The 15597-nt window shown below is 50.6% G+C and overlaps 1 protein-coding gene across 2 annotated transcripts in view; it reads right to left on the reverse strand.

The window, feature by feature from the left end:
• The window catches only part of CTNNBL1 (catenin beta like 1), an 86430-nt gene that overhangs the window by 39026 nt on the left and 31807 nt on the right, over positions 1-15597 (reverse strand). For both annotated transcript variants that reach the window (XM_077929481.1, XM_077929480.1), the window contains exons 6-10: positions 12889-12982; positions 11343-11434; positions 9298-9370; positions 8930-8988; positions 7533-7681 (exon numbers count right to left, since the gene is read on the reverse strand). In XM_077929481.1, the coding sequence (XP_077785607.1) occupies positions 7533-7681; positions 8930-8988; positions 9298-9370; positions 11343-11434; positions 12889-12982 (467 nt within the window). The remainder of the gene's footprint in view (positions 1-7532; positions 7682-8929; positions 8989-9297; positions 9371-11342; positions 11435-12888; positions 12983-15597) is intronic.

The following is a 15597-nucleotide window of genomic DNA, read 5'->3' on the forward strand; positions in this document are numbered from 1 at the left end:
CATGTGTGTGCAAGGAAGCAGAAACGGGGAATAGAGGAAAGGAAGAAGCCGCATTCAGGCTCTTACACCTGCTCAATTCCGTTTCACATTTTCATTTCAAATGTACGCTTAAAGCATGCAATATGTGGAGTGGCCCTGTATAGGATGCCATCCTCTCACCCACACCCACAGAACCCAGCAATCCACAATGGTTTACCAGCAACCAACTTAATTATTTTAGGTGTATGTGTGTTTTTCTTCCCTGTGTTCAAGAGCAAAGCTGGAACTCAGCCCTCACTTTGGCCTGTGAATGCAGAACACCAGTAAGCAAATCAGCCAGGATTTTCTGCCTTTTTCCATGGCTGTTGCCAGCAGCAGGGAATGAAACAGGCACTTCGCAAAATGCTGCTGCAAAATGCCACTGCGGACGTATGTTTGAAATCCATGCCAACAAAGAGAATGCAAGGAAGCGGGCGTTTGATTGCCGACACAGCTCCATTCAGCAAAGCATAACTCCCAATTTGTTTGGGGGCGGGCGTCCGATTTGGAGAAACAAAAATCCTAAAGCAAAACCAAAAGGGAAGAACAGCCACCAATATGCTTGAATTGGAACATGAGCAGATGAGAGGAAGGGAAGAAAGGGGATGAACAAATCTTGGCAGCTTCTTGTAAGTCAAAGCCAATTCCTTCCAACACGACGCTAAAAAGGCCAGCACAGCCTCACGCTGGGCACAGCCAAGGAGGGTCAATTCCTTGCCTCCTTGAACCCAGAACACAGGGCTGCGTTGCCAAAGGCAGAGGCAGACGCCAGACATCCAGTTTGCCCTATGCTGTTCAGGGAAGCCAAGAAGGCATAAAGAGGAAGAGGAGCAGGATTAAGATTGCACACATGGCAGCGGCAAAGAGCAGCATCTTTAGGATTAATTCCACCACCACTGCCCTTCCATAATGCGCCCTCCAACTTGCCCATGCCCAGAGTGCCTTTCTGCTGTGTGTTTCACAGCCAGTAAGCAAATGATGCAAAACAGGGGCTGGGAAATGCAAAACACGATGGCACATGGAGTATGCGTTAGACTGCAGGTCTGTAGAATCATATGACTGACTGTAGAGTTGGAAGGGACCCAAGGGTCATCTAGTCCAACCCCCCTGCAACACAGAAATCACAGCTAAAGAATCCCTGGCAGACGGCCATCCATCCAAGTAACCAACCACAATTGCACCCTAGAGAAGGAGCTCAAGGCAGCACACGCATGTCACACTCCATGACTCCATTTTATCCCGACAAAAATTCTCTGATGTAGGTGAAGCCACTTCTGAGATCTTAACACCAAGAGGTAAACCGAGAGGTAAATTATTGCAACTTAAATGTGCAACCATATTGCCAGCTGCTTTACTAGAAGCCTGCCCTGATTCATCTACTGAGAAAATTTCTACACCCCTTTTCACAAGATGTCTCAAAGGGGAGCACAATGTAAAGCGATAAAGAAAGCTACCCAAGAAATCCGAACCTTGTACGGTGGAGCAGGCCAAGTGAGTTGATGCTTGGATAGAACGTCACTGTAAGATGAACCCATTTCACAGGCTACCCTTTTGAGTGCTCAGCAGGGCAGCACAGAACGTTTGCAGGAAGGAGCCTGCTGTGGAAAGGAATCCACTCACCTCCTCCTCCCTCTCCTGCCCTTGCCACTTCCAGCTCTCCTTCACCTTGCAAGCGGCAATAATAAAAGGCTAAAAAATAAAGTTCAGGTTTGGCTGGAGAACTTCAGGACTCCTTTTTCGGGGGAAGTAATTGCATATTGATCAGCATTTAGGCAGGTTGCAGGGAGCTGATCTCTGGAATATTCATTGGGTTTAAGTTCAGGCTTGTAGAGATCAATAGCTGTTTGACTGGACTGTCTCAGGTTGATTTTATTTGAAATATTTATTCTACTAGAGGGCAAGCAGTTTATCTTAGTCTCATCTTGGGCTTATTGAAATCTCTCTTGGGTGAGAACTAATTCAGACACCACAGCCTGTGAGCCTCACCAAAAAGACCAGGGACAAACTCATTGCACTGACAACTTCCTGGCCCTGGAAGCCCACCAGGCCAAGCACAACTCATGCGAAGGCTCAGAAAACCTCCTGGCTTTGCTACATGTCCAAAACTGAAAGAAATGGGGGTGGTGATATAATAAGCACCCAGCAGGTCACCAAGCACAGCTAGTGGGCTGCCTTTGGCTTGGTGAGTCACAAGTTGTGCAAGAAGACAGGAGAGTGAAGGTGGATCAGCCTCCAAGATGGAGAAGAGGACAGCCAAAGGGGTGGCAATGGTGACGGAGGGTTCCAGGAAGGAGGCCGTCCAAAGAGCGCTTCAAAAAGCATCCAGAAACCACTCTTGGCGGACTGTATGCTACATGCTCTGAAGCTGTTAGGAATCAAGGGCAGCCCCTGTGTGGCAGTCTAACCTTCAGAATTAGAGAGGTGAGAACGGCAGCTGCTGGGTCCAACCCCTCCTTCCCTCCCCAGATACCTTGAAATCCTGGCAAGCTATGGAAGAATGACTTCAGAAGCACCCACAGGGCATTGGTGCCAAATGACCAAGAACATATGAAGAGCTTACTAAGTCAAGCCAGTGGCCTCTCTCATCCAGCCTCCAAGTGGCCAACCAGATGCCCATTATGGGAAACCCGCAAGCAGGATTCGACCGCAAGAGCAGCCCTCTCCCCTCCTGTGGCCTCCAGCAACTGGTCTTCAGAAGCACTGCTGTCAAACCTTGCCCATCAGGCAACTCCCTTCCTTGTCCCTGTCAGGAAGGAAGACAAAAGGCCCCAAGAAACTCCCCCCAAAGCAGGGTACCAGAAGCCAAAGTCACTTCACCGAAGGACTGTTATCGCAGGATGTTTGCAGAAGGGTGCGCATTAGGAAACAGTGGCGCGAGGCTCTGATTCTGCTAGATAAACACAGCGTGAGGCTGTGCTGAAAGGAAATTTCAGTAGATACACATTAATTTTCGGGTTTCCAAGGAGCTGATGTGACATGAAAACAAGAGACGTAATGAAATATTTTTGCAGGGGCTGCTGCAGTGCCTTCTGCATGCAAACGCACTCCTGACTTTCATGCATTATTCCTAACTGGGCCCACAGCCCTCTTGCAGCCAGCAAAGGTGGTCAAGGGAAGCCACCACAAATGGCTTTGCAAGAGAGCCTCCCCACCCCGCCCCGCCGAGAAAAGCTTTATGAACCTTCTCCCCCACACTCAGTATGTGTCCCCATTTCCCCTATGTGCTTCCTGGCACTTAAAAGTCAAGACAAGCTCATTCCCTGCTTGCTATAAATACAGGGTGAGGCCTTCCCCGGCAGCTGCTTGAGAGAAGGAGGGTTTCTCCTCCACACAAGAAGGGGTGTAATAAGTCTCGTGCCAATGCTCCCAAGGCACTTGACAATGCGATTCTCTCTCTCTCTCTCTCTCTCTCTCTCTCTCTCTCTCTCTCTCTCTCTCTGCAAGTCTCAGAAGGACACCTCACTTTCTCTCCTGGAAGCCTCAGGCAGCTCCCAATCTGGAGAAAGAAATTGAATTGTGCTTGGGGAGAGACCTTAATTGGATGTGACATTTCTAAACCTCCAGTTGGAGGCCACCAACTTGCAAACTGCATTTGCTCATTTGCAGCCAAGGCAAATACGCTCCCCACTGATGGAATGGAGTGCACACATGCAAGCAAGCAATCTCGCCTCCTCCCTGGCCTGGCCTTCTCTCCTCCTCCTCACGTGGGGCGCATCCAATTTACAGGAAGGTGGTCCGAGGGCAAAGGCCCTCCCCACGTCCCTTGCTGAATAAGCAAACAGGAATCCCACCCATGCAGACTCTTCACATTTGGACCAAAAATGATGTGGCTCCTTCCAGCGGCCTCCCCTTGCCTTTCACGGAGAGAACGTGCCCCATCTCCATACGGATGAGGCACTCCTAACTGCCCCGGCCCCCTTCAGGTCACAGGATCCACATTCACTCCAGAAAACATTGCTTTCTTGCCACTGAAACAAGCAACCTCAGTGCACTCTAGGTGTAAGTAAAACCAGCGGAACTGGTATTCCAGCAATACCAGTTGTGGGAACCACTTTGAGGGGGGTGTCCTTGTGCTCAAATCCTGCCTGTGAATTAGCCACTGTAGGAACAGGATGCCCCAGCCTGGTCCAGCAGGGCTCTTATGTTCTTGTGCAGAGTCAGACTCATCAAGCTGTCTTCTCCAAGCGAGAGGAGCTCTCCTAGGCCATCTAGAAATGGTTCCTGCCCATGACCAGCGGCCCAAGATGCTTTCCGCTGGAGACGCCAGCGATTTAACCTGAGCCCTTCTGTGTGCAAAGCATGCATTTCACCACTAACTTATGGACCATTCCTCCGGCATGAAGGGAAGGATATATGCTGGAGTTTAATTCCTTCCCCTCTAGAAGATGGAAGATTTAGAGTCCAGATTCTCACAACTTGCTGCACCAGGTCCAGCTCTAGCCAGTGGCAAAGTCTCTCATTGAAGCTAGTTGAGTTTGAGGAGGAGGTGAGGTTGGGTCAAGTTATACCATGATGATGATCTGCCCTTCATCACCAGGTCCAGGACAGGTCACAACCATTTAAAATTCAGATTTAAAATGAAACAGATTACAGGAAAAGGGTAGGTCCTGAAAACACATCTCTCAGGTGTCCAAGGTAGGGGTAGAGGTGCACTTTCAGCAGTCACCCAAAGCTGTAGGGTGAAGAAGCCAGATGCACCTCTGTGGAAAGGGAACGCCACAACTTAGGGACTGCTGCAGAGAATGCCTCTCCAAGACTAACTCTTCCCCAAACTTCTGAGGGAGCTGGAACTAACAATGGGGGGCTCTCCCTGCTGATCTCAAAACCCAAGAGGGTTTGCAGGGAAGGAGGCAGTCTCTAGGGCCCCTGGGGCCTAGCCCTTTAGGGCTTTGAACACTAGAGCGAGTGCCTTGAATTGAACGGGGCAACCAACTGGCAGCCAATGCCGCTGTCTTAGAACAGGAAATGCAGGGGTTCTGAAGGCAACCCAGTCAGCAATCGGACCGCTGCATCTTGGACCAGCTGGAAGTTTCAAGAGTCGTCTTCAAGGGCAACCCCAAGTACGCCACACTGCAATAATTTGGTCCAGATTCTGTGGGCTACAACTGCAGTCAGTCCCAACCAACGGCCAAGTATGATGCAGCTGCAATCTATAGCATATGGAGGCACCATGTTGGCTGTGCCCTGGCCTTTCGTATTTGGAGGCCTCGACGCTGTGCCATCTGAAGACTCACGAATACAGCAATGGGAAATGGCTGCACATTCTGGGTTATGCATGACACACACACACACTGCCACCGCCATGCCTAAGCCATCCCTATCAGGGGAAAAGACGTCCCACTCCATTCTATGGTGGAGGTAGAGGTGTTACAGCAGCAGCAGCAGCAGCAGCAACAGATGGGGCTGCTGGTTTATTTACGCTTTGCCCTTCAGAGCTCCTTTTAAATGCAGCTGCGTCCAGGGAGACATTTTCTCCTTGTTGTTATTTGCCAGCTAGTACCAGGGAAGAGAAGGGTGGTGAACAGCACAGCCCCCTCCCCACTCCACCCAAAAAGGAAGGGAAGCCATTAAAAAAAAATTAAAAATTAAAATGCAAGGTCCCACCCATATGGCTCAAGGACTCCAGGTGATTAGTTCTGCAAGGCTAGCCGTGCAAGCTTAGCGTTCAGAGGAGAAAAGGACGGGAAACCCAGGAGGCGGCGGGGGGGGGGAGGGGGAGAGAGAGAGAGAGAGAGTGAGAGAAGAGAGAAGCCTCCCTCTTGTTCAGGGTTTCAGAGCTTTGCAGCTTTGCTTTAATTAGCCTTAAGAAAACTCAGCACTCCGGTCTGAATAATAATCCACGTTCCTGGTTATTTATTCAGTTCCCTGCTGCTGCTGCCATTGCACATTACCAGCCTTAGTCTGCAGGAATAGATCATTTCTTGCCAGCCAGCACTTGCCAGCCGCCTCTCTGCGCCGCTCAGCCCACCCAGGGAAAGCGAGCGAGCGGGCGGGCGGGCAGGCAGGAAGCCCTGGGCAGGGCGCGGTTTGGGGACGGGCAAGGAGAGCTGGAAGCCAGAGGGGGCAAGGAAGGAATCGAGGCTGGGACTTGGGCACGCAAGGGGGAACAAAAAAATGGGAGGAGGGTCCAGAAGCTTGTTTCATTAAAAAAGCTCACTCTTAGCAGGGTTAACAGAAGGGGGGAGCGGGGAGAAAAAGGGAGGCAGAGCTTTTTATCTGCCTCCACAGAATGTCTGTCCATAGCCACTCGTGGGACTCGCAAGAAACAATGATTGAGCGGCCAGCAAAAGCCTCCAGCACAAAGCCTGGTTGGCAGCACTTTGATTCCAGCTGTGAATTTTGGACATGCAAAAGACAAAGAAGTCTAACGTGAGAAGTGCGTGTCTTGTGTACGCCGAGAGGAAGTGGGCTGCCATTCAGACCCACCTCCCTCACAGACACCGTAAGGCTCCGAATACAGGCACATGTGGGGTGCCTTCAGTCCAGTACACACGCCCCCCACCCCAAAGCACAAGCCGTTTGCACAGATGCCTTTGCTGCTGTATATGGAAACATCTCTGGGAGCTGGCGGCAGAGGGAGGCGTCTCCAAATGGGCCTGCAGCCTTCAGTGACCACCATCAACATCTCAGGGTGCCATACAGGTCTTCCGTCTAGTACTTAAGAAGAGCATCTGCTGGATGAGGCCAATGGCCCACCTAGTCCAGCATCCTGTCCTCACAGTGGACAACCAGATGCCCCAATGCAAAATGCACAAGTAGGATTGGAGCTCCAAAGCAACTCTCCCTTCCTGTGGCTTCTGGCAGCTGGTATTCAAAAGCATCCAGCATCCCATCTTGGCTAGTCGGCCTCTCCATCGCCCTCTCCTCCATGCAGCTATCTAATCCTCTTTTCAAGATATCCTCCTTGTCACAAGAGCTCCACCAGCTATTGGTCAGTTTCCAGCACAATTAAATGTGCTGGTTCTGACCTATAAAGCCCTATATGGCTTAGGTCCATCTGAAGAACCGTAATATTCCGTATGAACCTGCTCAGGTTTTGAGATCTTTGGCAAAGGCCCTTTTCTCAGCCCTGCCACCTACACAGGCACACTTGGTGGGGATGCGGAAGGGGGCCTTCTCGGTGGTGGCTGCTATCAGGAAACTTTGGAACTCCCTGCCTAGAGAAGATAGTCCTTTTGCTTTGGGAACTGACTGTTTTTAACAAAAGGCCTGGTCCTTTGCTGTTTTTATTGTAATGGTCTGTATATTCTAACAGGGCATACATACACAGGCACATACTGTTAATGTTTAATTGTTTTTAAATGATTGTTTTCTGCCCACTATGTTTTTATGTTTCTGTTTTAGCTGTGAGCAGCCTTGAGTCCCTGGTCAGGGAAAAAGAAGGGATTGAAATGAATCTAATACTAGTACTAATACCCAACCCCTAGATATATTGGGGGGGGAGGAGTTGTGGGGAGGAAGGTCTCGCTGCCACAAGGGGCCAGGCACCATGTCTCATGTCCGCCAGTTTTCACCTGAGCATGAGGTTCATCAGCTGCAGCCCCTCTCCCTTCAGGAAACGGTCCCGGTTGGAGCTCAGCATCAGCGAGGAGCAAAGGGAGTCAAAGAGGTTCTCCATCATCTCCTGCTCTTCTGCCGCACCGGGGTTGTGGCGCTTGAACACCTGCGTGGGGAGGAAGCCAGAAGGCTTTACTGTCTGTCTCGTCCCTCCCCGAAAAGCAACACCCCCCAAAAAATCTCATAAATATCAGCTGCATGTGTGCGCCTCCTAATTACTGACATCCAAGTGCAGTGAGGAAAATAAACTAGGGCAGCACAGGAAGACATAGGCAGGGGACCCACAAGGTCATATCCAGCTCTCACTGGGAGGTGGGGCTGGTCTGCTCATCGCCAGCACCACAAGGAGGTTCCTTAACAACCTGCATGCAAGAAGCTTTTTTAAAAAGGCATTCTGCGCTGACACGATGGCCGAAACAAGGGATCATGGAGGCTTCCGGGAGAAGCCGTGGGTGGGTGGGTGGCAGTGAGGGTGGTGTAATAGTATCAGACTAGGACCTGGAAGGCCAAGGGTTAAAATCCCCACCACTCGGCCATAAAGCTCCCTAGATGTGACCTTGGGGGCTACTCACTGCCTCTCTCAGCCTAGCCTACCTCCCAGGGTCATTGTGGGGATTAAATGAAGAGGGGGAGGACCATGTGTGCACCACCTTGAACTCCTCGGAGAAAAGGGGATTTGGGTGGCGCTGTGGGTTAAACCACAGAGCCTAGGACTTGCCGATCAGAAGTTCGGCGGTTCGAATCCCCGCGACGGGGTGAGCTCCCATTGCTCGGTCCCTGCTCCTGCCAACCTAGCAGTTCGAAAGCACGTCAAAGTGCAAAGTGCAAGTAGATAAATAGGTACCGCTCCGGCGGGAAGGTAAACAGCGTTTCCGTGCGCTGCTCTGTTTTGCCAGAAGCGGCTTAGTCCTGCTAGCCACATGACCCAGAAGCTGTACACCGGCTCCCTCGGCCAGTAAAGCGAGAAGAGCACCGCAACCCCAGAGTCGGCCACGACTGGACCTAATGGTCAGGGGTCCCTTTACCTTTATAAATGCAATGAAATAAATAAAGCAAGTAATGCCAAGGAGCCCCTGGTGACCAAATTCTCCATGAATGCCCCAGGAGATTGGGCCACACCCCTTCCAACTCTACAATTCTATGGTTCTTTTAAAGTCATCCAAGCTGGCAGCAAGCAAATGGGGCTGTGCCCCTCTCAGGATGGCAGGCATGCGCCTGGAAGCGCATAGATGCTGTGAAGCACCTGCCGTTGCCACTGCTGGGAGCTGCTCTCTGCTCCTGCCCTTCCTCCCCGGTTCTAAAGGCCTGGCTCTGGGGCTCCCAATGGCAGGGAAGATGGCAGCGAATTACTCACAGATAACTGCTGAAGCAGCACATCGATTCCATCCAGTTCCCCGAGCAATTCCCTGTTGTCTACAGGAAGAGAAGGAGGGGGGGGGGGAGAATGAAGCCAACTGTCAGATTTTACAGCCATCTAACACCGATATATCAGCAAACAAAATCAATATGGCTTGACAGAGTACAGAAGCTGCGGAGAGAAAGAGGAGGGAAGGAGACAGAGAGTGAGCCGAAGGAAGGGGAAGCCAACGGCAGGAGGGGCGAGGCAATGATGGGGAGGGAAAGAGAGAGGGAGAGGGAGCGAGTGCGGAAGCTGTCATGATCTGAAACAAGCCAGAGGCACAGCCCAGCAGAATACCAATCCGCCCAGGTCAGCTCTCTCACCGTCCTTATTCTGGAGGAGGATGGCCAGGACCTCGCTGCAGTAGAGCTTGTTGGCGTCAAAGGGCATCTTTGCCTGTTGGAAGAGTCAGAGCAGAGAAGCCGATCAGGTGAGAGCGTCAGGAGAGCATCTGCTAGATCAGGCCCAGCATCCTGCTCTCTCACGGAGGCCAACTGTGAGAAACCAGAGAGCAGGATCCGGGCACGAGAGCACTCAGCCTTCCTGTGGCTTCCAGGAATTTCCTCTGTGAATTTGTCTAATCCTCTTTCAGGGGAGCCAGTGTGGTGTAGTGGTTCAGAGCGGTGGACTTGTAATCTGGTGAACCGGGTTCGTGTCTCCGCTCCTCCACATGCAGCTGCTGGGTGACCTTGGGCCAGTCACACTTCTCTGAAGTCTCTCAGCCCCACTCACCTCACAGAGTCTTTGTTGTGGGGGAGGAAGGGAAAGGAGATTGTTAGCCGCTTTGAGACTCCTTCGGGTAGTGAGAAAGCGGGATATCAAATCCAAACTCCTCCTCCTCTTTTAAATCCTTCCAGGTTGGTGGCCATGGCTGCCTCCTGTGGCGGGGAGTTCCACCGCTTAACTATGGGCTGTGTGAAGGAGGACTTTCTTTTTTCTGTCCTGAACCTTCCAAAATTCAGCTTCGCTGGACGTCCATGAGTTCTTGTGTCATGGGAGAGGGAGGGAAACCTTTCCCGAGCCACTTTCTCCATGCCATGCATGATTTTATCCAATTCTATCATGGTGCCTCTTACTCTCCCTTTCTCCAAACAGGGAGGAGAACCCTGGGGAGGTCACCAGATCACTGCCCCATGGACAGGCAAGCTCCCCATTAATGACCCTCCTCTATACTGGGATGTCTCTGCCACCTGGTCACATTTCATCAAACCCAGCGGAACCCTCCAGTGTGGGAAGTAAGAGGGGAAAGGTGTGGATCCTGCACCGAGGACTGGGAATTTTAAAGGTGGCGAGGCGACGGTGGTGCCTCGAAATGGAGGAGCTGCATTGCTATTTCTAGATGCCCCAGTTTCTAAGACATTGAGTTAGCAGGATAATTACAAAGCAGAGACCAGTTTTATGCTCAAGACAGACTTGCCTAGAATAAAATTAGAATAGTGGGTTGGGGGGGGGGGGAGAGACCAGAAAACGTAAGTTCTGTTATCACCTGCAACCAGCAAATTACAAATTGCTTCTGCTAACAAGTGCATAGGGGTCACAGAGGAACATTTATGGGTTTCTGCAGCAGGCGGCATATTCCTTACAGGAGCGCGCAAGGGGACTTGTGGCAGCCAGAGAGCAGGAGAAGATGGAAGGACAATGGCTCTACTCAAACGAAAAACTGGGCCCTTGGGCATTCCTGGTTCAGCCAGCTTATCTGAAAGGAAAGGCATGAAGGACAAGGATAGCGCAGACTGGGGGCACACTGCCTTCATTTGCCTCCTCATCCTAAAAGAAAGCACTTCCTCATACAGCGCAGAGTTAAACTATGGAACTCCTTGCCACTGGAGGCAGGGATGGCCACCAACTCGGGTGGCTTTCAAAGAGGATTGGACAAGTTCATGGAATCAGAGAGAGCTGCCGATGGCTCCTAGCCAAGATGGCTCTGCTCTGCTCTCCACAGCTGGAGGCAGCACTGCTTTAGAACACATCTAAGTTCTAGGACCTCTCCTGGTATCGATATGAAGTTGACCGGTAAGTCGGTAGTACCTAAGTCTTCCCCCCTTTTTAAAGACGGGGACAACATTTGCCTGCCTCCAGTTCTGCAGGGACTCCGCCTGTTCTCCAAGAATTCTCAAAGATTATCGACTGTGAGAATAAATCTGCAAGCTCCTTTAGTACCCTTGGGTGCAGCTCATCAGGCCCTGGAGATCCGAAGTCATTTAAAGGAGGTGGGAGAAGAGCTGGCAAGGAAACACCTGTCTTGGGCTGCAGCTCCCTCCTTGCACCACAGGCTGAGAGCTAACCAGGGAGAGGAATAAAAAGGGAGGACAAGAGGTGCTAAAATCAGTGTCTGGCGCATGAACCAGGAGAGGCCTGGGTGACTTGCCTTCAACCTCTTGAGGAGCCACTGCATGAGGCCCTGCTGGGCAGCGTCTGAGCACATCTCTGGCCGGAACTCTGCCATGTTCTCAATGATAGCTTTGGAAGGAAGGGCGGGGAAGGGACAGGCAAGAAAAAGAAAGTTACGGCACGGTTTTATTTCTTTTACAGATATTAAGGCACATGGTGACTCAGTGCTGTCACAGTACATGCAAATTTCTGGCTCAATTAATACCATATAGAAACTTTATTCTCGATTAGGATGGAACTTACAGATGAAGAACACTTTCATATTTTATAAATCTTTATTATTTGTAAAGGAAATCTTTGTATGAACTAATACTTTACCATCCCTCTTTGGAGTTGCTCTTTATGTTTGAACTATTTGCCTCCGGAGCTGGGACACATTATGGTTTAAACTTTTGATTCTCGGTGTGGGGAGGGGTTTCATCTCATTAAGATTGCACTTTTGGGGTAGTTAATAAATCAACAAAAATTAAAAAGAAAATAAATATCCAGGCTTAAACCAGAATTCATAATTATGAACGCACACACCCTACCCCAAAAACCACCAGCTGCTCTTCTTGAATTGGTAAAAAGCCTTACATAGCAGAGGGTCTATTGTTTCTGTGGCGTTTTTTTCTCTGTTGACAAACCAATCAGCTCTGACACAAATGCCATTACTTTGGGGTCATTCTTTGCAATGTCACCCAGAAAGCGCAATTCTGTGTCTGGAAAAGGCATTTCTTGGCTGCTGCTTGCTCTGTTTATGGGGAGAAGCAACTTCCTTTTCCAGCAATCAAATAAAGTGAAGAACTCTCCATACACACACAGAGAGAGAACCTCAAGTTCCTGCATCCCCTGCCACTCTCCCAGCTGCAAAACTCCATTTTCATCTATCCACATCTACACCTCAATAGCTATTGCACCCAGAAGGAATTTCAGATTCCCAGACTCCAGCACCAAGTCTTCAGACATTTTCCTTCCCTCTTATCTCCTCTACGGGTATATCTAGTCAGCAAAATATCAACCTTTTTTTTAAAACTGAGCGGAAGATGACAGATTCAGAGGGGCTGCTGGCCATTATATTGTGGTGGAGCCGATTTAAGAGATTGCTCCAAGGAAACAGGACGGTTAAGTGGATTGTCATCTGATTCCAGCACCCGGCTGCGAGGGAAACATCAGTGTGAATGAAAGCAGGGTAGTCGCAGATACACCTCAACTCATTATTTCCATTCAATAATGGATGGCTGAAGGTATGTCCCTACATTCCTAATGTTACGTGGAAGCCCTCGCTATGGAACAAGGTGAGCGATGGAGTTATTATTCAGCTGATTGCCTTCAAATATACTGCTAAGAGATAGCACAGCTGACATTTTAAAGGCCTGGCTACACTCTAAAACGTGCTCCCAGACCCCGACACCAGCAGGTACACCTGCTCTCAAATGAGATCCACCACGTGGAGCTCTATGAACATTATAAAACAGTGACACACATCTGCGTCCTTGCCGACTGGGTCCACGATGAGAGGTTGTCTTTCAAGTCCTCCTTACCCAGAGTGTTATGGACACCGTCTGCCTCCTCCTTGACACTTTCATCCAAGCGCTCCAGATTCTGGACCAGCAAGGCGACCACCTGCCCATCAACCTGAGCCACAAAAGAGGGAGACATAAAGGTTAGGAGAGGGGTTCCTAGGGGAGTGGGGGTGGCAGAAATCAGTGGAAAGCAGAGGAGTTGGCGGAAAGTCAGAAGTCAAAACATAATAATAATAATAATTATAACTACAACCAACACTGCAGTGAGATGCGCTCTGATAAGGGAACAAGCTGGCTCTCAAAGCTCCCCCCCCCCTTAAACTCCACTGCAGTGTTTCCCCCGTAATTAATTGGACAACTTTCCTACGTCAGACACAACAGAAAAACACCTGAAGAATGTGAACCTTGTCACATGTCTGCTATTCCCTAAATCACGCCTTGATTGACTTATAATCTCCCCGAATTCCAAAGTGCCAAGCGGAACAACCCAACTGGGCATCAGCTGCCTGTCAGCCTTGAAAGCAATTGCCAGTTGCGGATGGAGCAGGATTCCAGTCCTGCTCGCCTGCTAAGGACAGAATCCGAGGGCCAGCAATTACGCATAATGAAAGCCTCAGGGAAGAAATGCCGCCTTTTCAAAAGGGGGAGGGAGGGGGAACACACACCAAGCAATCACTCCCTGCCTTTTATGATGTAGCCTACACAACGAATGCAGCTGACGGCAACTTTATCTGATTAAAATTATCTTTGGACACGAACAACATTCACTCTGAGCACAATTTAGCAAGCCAAGACATCTGCTATTATGCTGCAACCGATTTCACTGAGCTGGTTCTCATTGTTTATTTCTATTATTTACTGGATTTAAGAATGTAAGAAGAGCCGGCTGGGGTAGACCAAAGGGGGCCCATCTACCCAGCATCCTGTTCTCACAGGGGCCAACCAGATGCCCCAGTGGGAAGCCCACAAGTGGGATTCAATAACAAGAGCCCTCTCCCCTCATGCAGTTCCAACAATTGGTACTGAGAAGCTCTGCTGCCTCCAACTGTGGCTAGGAGCCACTGACAGCCCTGCGGGCAAACATTAGGGTGGGAAAACCTAAACACAATGTCTTTAGGCTCCGCAAGGACGATCCATAGGACCCTGAGTTCTTGGGTGGGTAGGAGTCCACAGGATGGACCTGAAGCAAGGAGAGTCAGTAATGATGTGGGGGTTCGTGGCGGACTAAGACCTGGGAGACTGTCACGGTCCGGTCTACGGGCAATCAAAGTCCCAGCTGAGGATGTCGGGACCAGGGACAAGATGGTGGGGTGGGAGCAGGAACAAGAGTCCAGAAGCCAGGGGTCAGAAAGCAGGGAGTCACAAAGTCAAGGGTCTGAGGGTTGAGAAGCAAGGAGTCAAGAAGCCGAGGTCTGAGGATCAAGAAGCCAAACGCAGCAAGGCAGGAAACGAGTTGCTGTGGCAAAGAGCCGAAGGGAAATGCTGACCTTATATCCCTTCCCGGCTCTTGCCACCAGGTGCTGTGAGTTACCAAGCGGGCTCCCCTGTGTGGCTGCGCCTTGCCTCTCCAAAACAAACTTAGGAAGGCCCCAGTCCTGCAAAGCCCTACTGGTCCCAGGGCCTGGCTCCTGCACGCACTCCTGACAGAGACCAGGGTTCAAATCCCCACTCAGCCATGAAGCTCCCTGGGTGTGACCTTGGCCCAGTCGCTGCCTCTCAGTCTAACCTACCTCACAGGGTTGTTGTGGGGATTAAATGAAGGGTAGGAGAACCATGTACACCCCCTTGAGCTCCTTAGAGGAACAGGTGGGGTATAAATGTAATAAATAAATACAGTAAGTCATAAGTTTCCCTGGTGCTCCATCCTGAAGATTTGCTGGCACAAGAATCGTTCAAGAAAGCATCCCCTGGAAACTAACCATGTGGACAGAGCTGAGCATGACCAACTCCTGCCCTTCCAGCAGATCTGACTAGATGGTCCGTTAAGATACCCTATCCAGTTCCACGGACCAGAGCACCCTCACAATTTGATGTCTGAACACCACAACACTCGTGGGGTGTGAAATCATGTTAGCGGGCAATCCAGTGACCTTGGCTCAAATGTCCAGAAAGTAATTATTCCCGTAAAATAAAGGGGAGTCATTCAGAAGTCAACCATGACCCATTTCGCTCAAGGTAGACAATAAAGCACTCTCGAAACCTGGCTATTGTCAGCAGGCTTGGAAGAAAGGAGCAGGCACAAAAGGAGCTTTTGTCCAGGGTTTATTGCTTCTCTGCGCAACAGATTCAGAACACAGCCTCGGCACCTACTTCTGTTCTCCCACCCCCCCTCCCCACCCAGCCTCGCCATCTCATTCATTCAGCCGGCTCTTGTAACGAAGAGCCGGTAATTAAAAAAGCTCAGAGGCCAGCCAGAAGAACTCATTTGGGGCAACGGTAATTAACCTCTGGAAGGTAACATCACAAATGGAGAGGCAGGAGAGATTGTCGGGGAGAAGGTTGCAGCCGCTGCTCTGCTCCTCCAAACTGACAGCTCCCTGCCCTCTCCACCCCCGCAGAGCAGCCAAAAGGCCGCAGAGCAGCCCAGGTGTTTCATGAGCGCAGCAACCCCTTCCCCTCGAAACGGAGGGTGGAAAGGCTCACATTGAGATGTCCGCACTAGCGCTGACAGCTGGCCTGGCCTCCCTTCCAGCACAGCCCCATAGAGCCCACTCAGCTCGGCAGTTC

This window comes from Podarcis muralis, chromosome 5, assembly GCF_964188315.1.
Source record: "Podarcis muralis chromosome 5, rPodMur119.hap1.1, whole genome shotgun sequence".
Classification (NCBI taxonomy): Eukaryota; Metazoa; Chordata; class Lepidosauria; order Squamata; family Lacertidae; genus Podarcis; species Podarcis muralis.